The following is an 11,526-nucleotide window of genomic DNA, read 5'->3' as shown; positions in this document are numbered from 1 at the left end:
TCTGCGCAGTCCACAGCTAAGCCTCCTATAGCCAGCCGTGGAACTGCCTCTCTCAAGCCGGCCTCGGCGTGGCTCGGCTCGCTTCTATTGTTAGAATACGATCGATAGCTCGCCCATCTCAATCATTTGACTAGTCGTCTCATAGTGAACACTATCTAACCACACAAATGTTCTACGGACTTCGATGCATTTGTCGCTAGCGTTGAGAATAATTCCGTGAGGTTTGTGTCAATGTGTCATGCCGAATGCACCGAAGCGGAGTTTCAACTAGAGCGCTACCGGGCGTCGGGCGACGGGCGTCGGTGCGCGTCTACTTTCTACTTCCCATCTGTTCACACATCAGATGTGTAATCTCTCTTGAGCTCGCCGGAACATTGCTGGTAGAGAATCAAATAGAGCGAGTAGCTTTTATTTGACCTCGTTAGGTCTCAAAGTCTGCTAACTTGAATCATGCACAAATGTGCGCCCAGTGAGCGGTTGTCGCAATCCAGATCCTCCGAGTTTCCGCTTCCAACCTTCTCCTCCGTCATGGTTTCAGGCAAGCTTGAAGGCCCACTCACCCACAGTCTCGACTCCGTGGAAAATCTACCTCGAACAGTGACGAAACGCTCTCTCCTAGCAGTGAGCTGCTGAAACTGGCCCCTGAGGCCTGAGGGTCTAATGTTGCGATGACACTCCTTGTCGTCGAGCTGTTGGCTACGTCTTCGCATGTTGAAACGCGATAACTCTCCTAGAATAATCCGCGGATAATGGCCGCTGGGCATTATCTACTTGGTCTACAACACCCCCTATGCCGCCAACATGTATCGTACTGCCTCGTTTGAGGACGTTTCATCAGAAGTCCTCGGATTCCCTCCTGTATCATCTGCCTGCGCTTGACCCCCATACGACAGCGACCACTGTCCTCTCAGCGTGCGGAAACACGACGTCATTTTCCTCAAACGCACACTCGTCTCAGAGTGCGGCTGCCATCCTTCTGTACGCTCTGCCTGTCCAATACTCCTAACCATGAAAGTATATAAGCCTTCGCAGTTCTGCTGTAGACCGACATCACAACTCACTCTCACAACATCTCAACGACACATCGTTCATAGCACTCTCACAAACTCACCAACAATGTTCTTCAACTCCGCTACAATCGCTCTCGCACTTACCCTCGCCTCGGTGGTTCAGGGTGCCACAATCGCTACTCGCGGTGGTGGTGACTGCAACGGCATCTTGGGATGGCAGCGTAACCAAGCTGTAAGCACCACCACTTTCATGAAAGCCGTTACCCCAACGACTGACACGAACACCATTCATAACAGTATTCACGCGGCGACGAGATCTCGTACTGGTATGCATGCACTCGCTCTAACCTCAAACTTACGATCGTGTCTCTGACTGCCACTCTTTTCAGGGGATCCATCTGGCAAGCGAAAGAGTGGAGCTACAACAACCCTCCGGGCGGTATGTCGTTGCACCCATCTCCTTTGTGACTACGTCGCTGATGCTATTTGGTAGACGCCGCTAACCAGTGGACCAATGTTGGTTCCTGCGATGGCGCTAACAACGGTAATGGCGGCGGCGGTTCGGGTGGAGGTCAGAATTGGAATAAGGCGAGAGGGGACGACGGCAATAATGCACAGGGTGTGAACAATGATAATGGCGGCATCAACAACAGCAATGGCTGGAACAACAACGGCAATAACAACAGTGGCAGTAACTGCGACTGTTCCAACGCCCAGCCCTGGTCCAAATCCGCACAGGTTCGCATATTGCTCCTCGTCGCTCCTCATCATACGCTGACAAGTATCCACTCGCAGTATCCCGGCGGTAGTTCCGTCACCTACAAGTAAGCTTCTCTTCGTCAATCACCACGACATAGACTAATCTTGGCTTCAGCGGTCACCTCTGGATCGCCAACTGGTGGGTAACGAGCAACTGCCCCGGTGGTGAGTCGAGCCACCTCTCGCATTCTACCTCCAAGATCTGACTTTTCTTAGACACCTCAGGCTCTTGGGCCGACAAGGGCGCTTGCACCAAGTGGTAAAGCCGAATAACACTTTGGCGGAAATTTACCCTACAGAGCCTTTTGTGACATGATTAGACTCTTCTCGGAATTAGATATCAATGTATTCAATCAGGCTCTTTCAATAACCATTGCTTCTTGTTATTCATCTCTCGTTGTGACTATCTGTTCCTCGCTTTTTCTGGGATAGTTTTACTTCATCATGCATGTGTTGGCGTGATTACTTTGCCAGTAAGCGGCAATGCCTTTGACCCGCGCCTTTCTCCCCAATCGAAAATTCTCTCTGAACGAGTGTTTCTTCAATGACATTTCCACCTGGATCAAACACTTCTGTTACAGCATCCACGTCATGACCACTAACATGTTTTATGGAGCAACAACTCATCCTGCATGCTCCGGAAATTTTCCTGCTTTCGTATCCCGATTTACGTGGATGTGTCTTCCGAACGATCGCGCGCTAGTTAGCATTCAACCAATTGGTTACTGTTCAAACCAAATTTTCTCAGCTTGTTTATATGCGTTTTAGTTTACAATGTCTAATATCATACTCCAGCAATTGAAGATAGATGGAAACCTAAGATTGCACAGCGCAGTGCCCGAAGCTCCGCGAGCACGTATCGGCCAGTTTTATTGGGCACACTGATGTAGCTGCTTGAGATCGTTATAATTCCTGCGTCACTAGCTATGCGACATGCACAATAGACAAGTGATCTTCTACGAGGGACGTCGATTGTGCTGGCAACGACCAGTGGGCAGCTATCTCAGACGATGTTTGGACAAGCTCTTTGTTATACATTCCATTTATACACAAAAACAGATACCCGCATAGCCCAAAGTAAAGGAAGAAATAATAACCCCATGAACCCGAGATAGTCGGATAGCCCCCAGTTTACAAAGCAAGCTGTAAAGCGAGCACAAACCACGTCAGCAGCTGCAGCGTCACCAAAAGAAACATCCACTCACAATCGCCAAGTGGCCACCAACAACGGGTCTGGCCCTGAAACCGCTCGAAGCGCCAGACTCTGTGTCGTACCAGTCGCTAAACGGCATATTGTTTTTGCCGTCCGCGATATACGCATACACGGAGTCGATGAGATTGTTGCGCACCGTGGTGTCAGTCACGAGCGCGGCAGTCCAGATCTGCCAGTCGGACTTGGTGTACGTGTGCCGCGTGTCGAGCGGGACACCGTACTGGTTGCGGACGGTGTTGTACCACGCAGTTTCTGCATATTCACGGTTCCGGTAAGGAGGGTTATGCAAATACGAAGGCGCGTGTACGTACGCATTTGGAAGGTGGACTGGGGGAAAACATCCGTGCCGAGGAGCTTGTCGGCGTAGAGGTTGTACGAAAGACCCCAGGTGTTCGCAGCGCCGTAATTGAGTTCGAGATGGTTGTTGGCAGTCGCGAAGTTGAGGATCTGGGGGGCATAGCCCGAAGCGATCGACTAGAGGAAGAAATAGTGTCAGCTGTTTGAGATGCTTGATGAGTTAAGACGATAAAGCGCTGACGCTGTAGTTCTGCTGGGCAGCCGTGTTACCCAGCAATCCCTCAATCATCGACATCGCCTTAATCCCAACCACGCCCTTGATGGCCAAATTCGTCTGATTCGCCAGTGACCCCGCAAAGTCATCCGTAGAGATCTGGCTCGCGGGAATGAGCGCCTCCTGGACGAGGTAGCCCGTCCACTGCTCAAGCAGCTTCGTGTACGTCTTGACGAGAGAGAGGTCGTTGGACTTCTGCGTGTAACTGAGGGCCATGATGAGCATGTTGCCGCACTCCTCGAGCGGCATCTTCTCGTCGTTGCCGGCATTGTGGCCAATGGCTTTGGGATATGAGGCTCCAAGGTCGTGCACAGCTCACTGGTTCGGGTACAACCCGGTCGCCTGGTATTGGAAGAGACCGAGGAGCAGGTATTTGCCCCATGTCGGGTTCAGGTAAAGTAGGACGGGCCAGGCGGGCATGATCACGTCAACGGTATTGACGTTCTAGGTAAAAGGGCGTTAGTAATGTCTTCGTAATAGATGAATAATGAGGTGCTTACGCCATCCGAGGAGATCTCCTTCATGAACATGAGGACGTCATTGGTGTTCCACGTACCATCGCTATTCTTGGAGACAGTAATCTCGGTGGCGCCGATGGCTTGGCGGATGGACAAGGCGACGACAGCATAGTAGTTGTTAGAAATAGCACTCGCGTCGTTCTTGACCTTGTTGTCGAACGTGTTGGCGGCGGATAAGGCAGTCGAGTACGAGCCGATGAAGTCGCTGATGAGACTCTGTACCGTGTTGTACTTGGTCCAGAAGTAGGCGCTGCGGTCCTGCAAGTTGTTGCCGGCAGTGATGTACTGAATAGCGGGATCGCGAACGTGGCCGACGGTATAGAGAGTATTGCTAGAAGCCGAGGTTCCGACGCTGCCGAGATCGTGTGCGAAGGCGAAGACGGGCCAGTTGTTGCTGACGGCGCGATAGTTGGTATCTCCGACGTTAGATAGCTTGCCGTTGTTGAGGAACTGGGCGCGGACGACAGTGTCTTGACCTGTTTGCCAGGTGGCACTTTGGCTCTGATTGAAGTCTCATGAATATGCACGTCGATAAACAAACAAAAGGACGACTCACATTCTGCGTAGAGTAGTATGCAGCGCCATACTGCGTATGATCCTGATACTCAGTGTATACCTGCGGGCTCTGGAGCTGGGCCTGGTGCGTCCAGACGTTGCTCGAGGTATCCGTGCTCCACTTGATGGCCTGCGATGTGTCGCCAGAGGCCCACTCGCCGCTGATGTCGGAGTAGATCTGGACACTATGTGATCCGCCGTCATTGGACTTGGCCGTGATGGCCATATAGGAGAACGGCGTCGACTGCTTGACGAGGTCGCTCGCCTCGACGGGGCTGAGGAAGTTGACAGTGAGGTCGACAGCACCGGCACTCAGAACAAAGGTGGATTGAGTTGAAGTGTACTGCGGAGTAGATCAGGACAAAATCAGGATGTTGCTTGGAGGAATCTGCACACACCGTCATGCTCTTTTGAGTGGCAAGAGCAGGGGCTAGGTTGGGGACAACGGGATCACCCAACCAAGTATAGGTCTTGCCATCGACGCGAACATATCCGGCCCACCCAAGAGTCTACGATAAACAACATATATCAATGCGCGCACAAAAACGGTGTAAAATCATCATACAGAGCCTGTCCAGAACTGAGGCCAAGCTCCAGCGAGAGAGGTGCCTGCACCCTGAGGCAGCCATGCAGAGAGGTATGGGGTGCGAACAGCAAGAGGAACAGAAGGTGGATTGACTGGATTTGCGGTCCAAGACGTCGCAGCTGTCCCGGTGGCAAAGAGCGCCAGAGACGCGTAGGAGAGAAGCTTAAGGAGACCCATGGCTTAGGAAGCGCTGTAGGATGAGGTTGGTGAGTCCTGCTCCCCGACCTTTTATACTCTACTCGTTCACCCGCATGCCCATTCGGACGAGTTACAATAGCGTGAAGACATAAAGATGGAGATTGTAGCGTAAACTCCGGCAGAAACGATATGCCACGCGCTCGACGGAGTGAATGCAGACGCGGTGGCAGGAACAAGGACGAGCGTCTCGTGAGCGGCGCGGGTAGGAGCTCTTTCTACTTCGGGTTCAATACGCCCCTGTCTATGACACTTCCCTGTCTGAGACCACGCCAACATCGTACCTTTCCAAACCTTTCACCATGGTCGTGTCGAGGTACCCATCCGAATCATCCTCCATTAATCCTTCTTTCTTGCCCTTGGCGTGTTTTTACATCTTTTTCATCAGCCTCAAGAGCTTGCTTGTCCCTGGACACAGATTTTGCTGCAACGGGAGAATGTCGTTTGACACAACATCCATGTGCACGTTGCTGTGAAAGCTTGGTGACAGCCTCAGCTGACTTATAGCTCACCGAGGAAGCGATTCGACTCTTCGCCTGTAACTTACATAAATACAGTCTCTGACCCAATATCCAAGTAGCCTACACCCACTACATACATTCAGGGCGCCTCGATAAGCCTTCGGGACGTCGCATCAGGAACAAGTTTGATCATGGGGTCAATTCCAGTCTTGGTGTACTCCGGCCGCTTCTTCGATCACAAGGCCGCTGCTCTCTTTACGACGGCTCAAATTCCGCCACCCATCCACTTCTCGACCAACAAGCGATTCAAGCTCGCGTGCTGCATGCCTATCTTCCTCTTCATCTTGTGCGTCCCAAAGCGGCGTTCGATCCGCCACATCGCCGTGACTGAAACCAGCAGCAGTAGAAGCCTGTCGCATACGATGTGCACGACGCCTTGCGATGAATTCCTCTGCCAGACTTTCCAAGTACGGAGCGATGTGTGGTTCGTACACCCGCTACGTAGTCGTTATGGAACGAGCCAACAACTTGAAGATCAGATGCCATGTTGAGCTAGATGAATATTTGGCCCACCTCTTTCAGGACCATGAAGAGCGCAATACCAGCCGCTATAGAAACCCCTGCAATTGCTCCTCTGACCATAGGGGAGGGCATGACCTCGTGATAGTTTGGAGGATACTCAGCGACAGCAGTGAGGAAGGGGCATACAGCCTGCAGCAGGCAATCTCGTGTTGTGCACGCGCGTCGGGAATTCCGCGGTTAAGGTTCAAGCGCCATTTAAGCGCTCGAATCTATCATTCTCCTTAGATAATCTAAAACGATCTATAATATAAGCGCTGGCCTTTGCAATGAATAGGCGACCAGCGTTCCCCGTGGAGATGCGGGGCTCACGAGAACAAAGCCCCGATCCCGTACCAAACCCATCCATAAACAATATTTAATTATGAACAAGGTGAACAAGTCGAAATTGGATGAGCGAAGATATAATGATGAGATCTCTTGAACAAAACCATATAATCGAACCACACAGAGAGAAACGACGAGAGGGAAGTCAATATAGAAAGAGTCGTAGAAGGCGAGGAGAAAGAAACAAGACAGAATCACATTCTCACCACCTCATCAGTGTCCCCCGCTATATCTTGTCGAGAGTCAGCCTGGGGAAAGCGTCTAGGCAGCGAGGACCGGGTTGACGTTGGGCTCGCGCAGACCGTTCTCTTGCATACGATTGAGGATGAAGTTGACAGGTGTGGCGTACGTGATGTCCAACTTCGAGTCGGGCGAACGCGTACCGCCGGCACCGCCAGTGAGGAGGCCGCCGATGCGTCCGAGGCCGTCAACGATGACAGAGCCCGAGTCGCCCTTCTCCGCAAAAGCGCCGGATTTATAGTCGAATGAGAGGATGGCCCATTCTTTGGAGGTATCAGTTGTTTCATCGTCGTGGTAGTAACGGATGTAGGAGAAAATGTCGTTGGCACGGCCGACGGTCAGGCCGGTGGCGTGACCGCGCTTGATCACCATAAGAGAGGGTTCGTCGTTCTCGTCGAGCACAGTCGGGTAGCGCATCTCTTCATCCGGGATGGTATCTGTGAGCCTCAGAATATTGTATATCGGATACGTGAAGGAATCGGCATTCCGGTAATTGGGGCGCATCATTCGAACGAGATCGTAGGGATGGATGCGGGTACCAAGGTCGATGCCATTGCCTTCGAAGTTGCTCGCGTCGACCTTGGAGGCGTCTATCTCGATGACGGCCCAGTCCTCGGTGTAACCCCCACTGCTGCCGATGTTGATGGGCGGAGAGAGGACGACGTGACCCAAAACGCGGCTCTCCGGGGTGCCCCAGTGAGCTGAAACCTCCTGGTAGAAGGTGTGAAGCTTTTCCATCGCCTCCCTCTCTCTTTCTAACTCGGCTTGGGCACGCTGACGCTCTTTGTTCTCTGTCGGGTCATTCCTCCCCTCCATCGCCTCAAAATGGTCCTCATGGTGCTGCGCCGTGAGTACCTTTCCTCCAATCTCGGCCTTGATAGATTTGAGGTATTTTTCGAAGCCCGCATCACTGAAGAGCATGACATTATGGCGAGGCTGGCTGCTGTTCGTATGTTCAAAGTGCTTGTTCTCGTTCTTGTCCGGTGTGAAGACGACGTGGCGAGCGGTGACGAGGAGGAGTCTCTCGGCATTCCCGCCCTCAGTAATGAAGAAGCCGCCGGTACCCTCAACCCAAGGCGTAGACTGGGCACAGATGGGGAGTCCAAGGGTGGTAGTAAGGGGTTCGCGAACGTCTACGGTGGGGTTGGAAGAATAGACGGACTTGAGGAACTTGGGACCGGTTGAGCGGGCAACAATCGACTCGCGGATCTCGACGTCGACGTCATCGATATCGTGTTCTACAAGAAGCTCCCGGCACTTATTTGCCGCAACGACGCCGTCATCCCCAGACAGAGATGCGGGCATCACGCCGATCCAGAGGATGACGGGGGCGAAAGACGTTTCAACGTTCCGGATGCGGACGACGTCAGTGCTAGTCCATTTCACTGTCATTGAGTCCAGAATGGCGTGGATCTTGAGAGCTAGGCCGCCTTCCCAGATCTCCTTGAGCGCGTGTCTACCGACGGCGCGTAGCTCCTTACGCTCGAGGTACGCCTCCGGGCCAGTGGGTGCCTTCCACTGAGTGGCGCCAGTGCGAGCGACCAAGATCGGAGAAGAGGGCAGACCGGCGTAGTAGCACTTGGCCTCCATCTCGGATTGAGGAGGCGGGAGCATGATGGAAGAGCTCTACGGCAGGGGAATCACCCGTGGCCAGAGAACGGCTGAAGTCAAGGTTCGAGAAAGTGTTAGGAGAAGGAGAGCGGCGACTGTTAGGCAAACTCGATGTCGGTAAGATGAATGTAGAGGACAACCTGGAGATCACTGAAGGAAGGAAGGACGAGGGGAGAGCTATAATGAAGCGCTCGCCCTTGGCTTGCCCTTAGGGATCGTGGGAATGCTCTGAGCGTTCGCGAGAACAGTCCCATCCAAACCTGTCTTGCCAGCTCCTTGTCCCAATCCACCTCCGACTCAGCGTATGTTATCTCAAGGAGAAGATACAAGATAGCAGCTGTGTGGCTATCCTATCCATAGACATTCACTTCAGGAACGCCGCCAGGCCTAATGCAACGCTTCCGCAGTGTAGGCGCATACGGAAGATAATCGATAACCACCAACCACGCGGGCGCGCCATCGCAACGCCTCCCGACCTTTATGTTAAGGAACGACTAACTCTGAAACCAATAAAAGTCCGCCTACCAGAAAGTCCGCCTACCAGAGACTACTTCCCACCAGTCCCTCTCTCCATTGCACCATGAATCTTGAAATACCGCGCTCCCTCATCAAACGGACACGCACTACGAACTGTTACTTCTGGATATTGCTGCCACCAGCATCGCAGCCCACATCGTTGGGCGCCTCGTCACCCGCACCTTCCGTCGCGCAGTCGATCTCTCTGGTACACCGCGGGACAACATCTTACGGGGAGCACGTAAGACCCTCAACAACGCGCCGGATGCGGCTGCCATATACGAGGAGTGAGTGCGCGCATTCGGGGCCCGTGTTCCGTATCCCGTTGCCACTGGGCATAGAGACGGCTGTGCTAATGGACCCGAACGCACTTGCGCACTTTCTCGAAGGAGACGGTGACGTACGTTTCGACGCCGTTGTCGAAGCTCTTTACCGACAGCTTGATATGTCAAACCACCTAGCTATGATTCAGGACGCAAGAGGGTGACATTATTTGACCTAACAGGCTGGCAAGGGGAATCTGTTGGTTGCGAGTGAGGACGTTCATAAGAGGTGAGGAAAGTGCTCTTCATACTTCATACAAAGTTGACATGTGAGTAGACAACGAAAACCACTGACACGCGGCTGAATTCCAACCGTCGAGATGGGTTGCACCTTCTGAAGAAAAGGGAGAGGGAGAAGGTAGGATCCCAAAGGTAGCGAGGGTAGTATAGGGGGTATAGGAACCTCTTGATGTTCAGTGATGGGCTGAAGACGTGTTTGGGGACGACGTTTGCTATAACCAAGCTTAAGGTGCGTCTTATATCAAGTTTCTATAGGTGGTATTATGAACGACCCGAACGACGTGACTGATGACGTCTCGGATCCCTAGGCCGTTCTCTCGGTGCTTGTCTGCTACTTCACATTCGAATTGCATGATGGACCGGACTCGAAGCTCAAATTCGAGACCGCACATGGGCTGCTGCCGTACAGTATCCGACACTGAAGAGCGAGAGTGTGACCACCGTTCCGCTGCGCGCGTAGGGTCGGCTATTCAACGCCCGTCTACGAGATGGTTTACCTTTGGCATGGCTGGGTTATCACTGGACTTGTACCGATATAAGTATAGTACATGTATGTTTTATTCTTCTTGCTACACACTGTATTCTTACACAAGCCTCCAGGATGTTCTTCAAGTCTCTCACCGGCACTCTAGGAACGACTATGCTCCGTAAACTATCGAATTCTACCTACGGAAAATTATAGTAACCCGAATGCGCGTCAAAGCATACCATGACAATGTTCGCGTTCCACTGCAAAAATTTCACCATAACTTGTGCCCATTTACTTTAAATAACTGGCCCGGTTAGTTAAAATAACTTTATCATAACTTGCCGGGATTTATCCGGGTGTGGATACACATTGTATTTTAAATAACATTTGACAGGTTATGCTAAAGGTGGGACACGCAGTTTTGACAGTTATCTTCAATTGTAGTTTCTCACGGCTGTCAGCCATATCATTGCTCATCTGTTTATTTTAAATAAAATGGAGTGAACATAAATGCGGATAAACTCCGCATTTGGATGGCAACAATCAAAGTCTGGCCCATGATGGTCAGAAACCAGACAATGACCCGGCAATGACTAATCATATGCCGGTCAATGGCCAATCAATGGCCAATCATTTGCCAGTCATTTGCCAGTCAATGGCGGGTTAATGGCCAAGTAGAAAGTTATTATTTAGTCAGAGAAATATGCTTTTAATCCCTCACTTCACAAACAATATGAATCTCAAAGTCCCATAGTACTCCCTTCCTTTTTATCACCAATAGCTGGTAATTAGTCTGATCATTTAGAGTGAATAAGTGGTTTTTTATTGCACATAAAATTTTGATGACCAGCCGTTGATTGGCCCCAGTGAAAAGTCCGTTCTGCTCCATACTTTACCGCTCTTTAAAGGTGTCTCTGTACTTTAAAACAGCTATCTGTATAATAAAAGCCAAGGTGTGACCAGAGCCTAGCCTTATTAGCTAATGAGAAGGCCTCAGAATGCTTCTTAGCACCATACTTTTGAAATTCGGCCGACCCAGGCCAAGGCAGGCTCAGGCAAAGTCATCAAATCGTCTAAGTCCCTGATTACATTGTGCATGCCTCCCCACAGGGCTTCCGCTTCAGTGTAACAGCCTGGTGTACAATGGAACAAGTAGTAGCATCGATCAAGTACTCATCATGTTAATTCTGTGTCCCTACTCTCGGAGACCTATCAAAACTCGTCCACAAAAGCACTTGCCACAACTCGCACAAAGGGCATCGCCGGACGCGCCAGGAGCCCAGGCACCTTCATTATATCTCTCACTTTGGTACTCTTCTTACTCTGTGAACGTCTGATATGGTCTTTGGGCTC

General features: G+C 51.6%; 4 protein-coding genes across 4 annotated transcripts; 1 reads left to right on the top strand and 3 right to left on the bottom strand.

Annotated features, from left to right (window-relative positions):
- Positions 1–1,116: 1,116 nt before the first annotated feature.
- CONPUDRAFT_158485 (carbohydrate-binding module family 5 protein) lies at positions 1,117–2,032 on the top strand (the record flags this gene model as incomplete). The annotated part of the gene is made up of 7 exons (XM_007775489.1): positions 1,117–1,242; positions 1,308–1,336; positions 1,400–1,449; positions 1,504–1,748; positions 1,806–1,834; positions 1,885–1,934; positions 1,986–2,032. The coding sequence occupies 7 exons, from the start codon at positions 1,117–1,119 to the stop codon at positions 2,030–2,032; spliced, it is 576 nt and encodes a 191-aa protein (XP_007773679.1).
- An 801-nt stretch (positions 2,033–2,833) lies between these two features.
- On the bottom strand, positions 2,834–5,389 carry CONPUDRAFT_139780 (DUF1793-domain-containing protein; the record flags this gene model as incomplete). The annotated part of the gene is made up of 9 exons (XM_007775488.1): positions 2,834–2,912; positions 2,975–3,234; positions 3,294–3,456; positions 3,521–3,867; positions 3,913–3,997; positions 4,054–4,572; positions 4,628–4,969; positions 5,025–5,135; positions 5,192–5,389. 9 exons carry the CDS (start codon positions 5,387–5,389, stop codon positions 2,901–2,903), a joined length of 2,037 nt encoding a protein of 678 aa, XP_007773678.1. The 3' UTR covers positions 2,834–2,900.
- Positions 5,390–5,944: 555 nt separating this feature from the next.
- On the bottom strand, positions 5,945–6,574 carry CONPUDRAFT_146873 (uncharacterized protein). The gene is made up of 2 exons (XM_007775487.1): positions 6,442–6,574; positions 5,945–6,365 (listed from the first exon to the last, which is right to left on the bottom strand). Exons 1-2 carry the CDS (start codon positions 6,520–6,522, stop codon positions 6,066–6,068), a joined length of 381 nt encoding a protein of 126 aa, XP_007773677.1. The 5' UTR covers positions 6,523–6,574; the 3' UTR covers positions 5,945–6,065.
- Positions 6,575–7,035: 461 nt separating this feature from the next.
- Positions 7,036–8,640, bottom strand: CONPUDRAFT_63989 (uncharacterized protein; the record flags this gene model as incomplete). Its single annotated transcript, XM_007775115.1, has 1 exon — positions 7,036–8,640. A coding segment is annotated over one exon (1,605 nt), but the record flags the coding sequence as incomplete, so codon positions are not given.
- Between the last annotated feature and the right edge of the window lie 2,886 nt (positions 8,641–11,526).

This window comes from Coniophora puteana, assembly GCF_000271625.1.
Source record: "Coniophora puteana RWD-64-598 SS2 unplaced genomic scaffold CONPUscaffold_14, whole genome shotgun sequence".
Taxonomy (NCBI): domain Eukaryota; kingdom Fungi; phylum Basidiomycota; class Agaricomycetes; order Boletales; family Coniophoraceae; genus Coniophora; species Coniophora puteana.
Note: the sequence above shows the minus strand (reverse complement) of the source record. Positions and strands in the feature narration are given on the sequence as shown.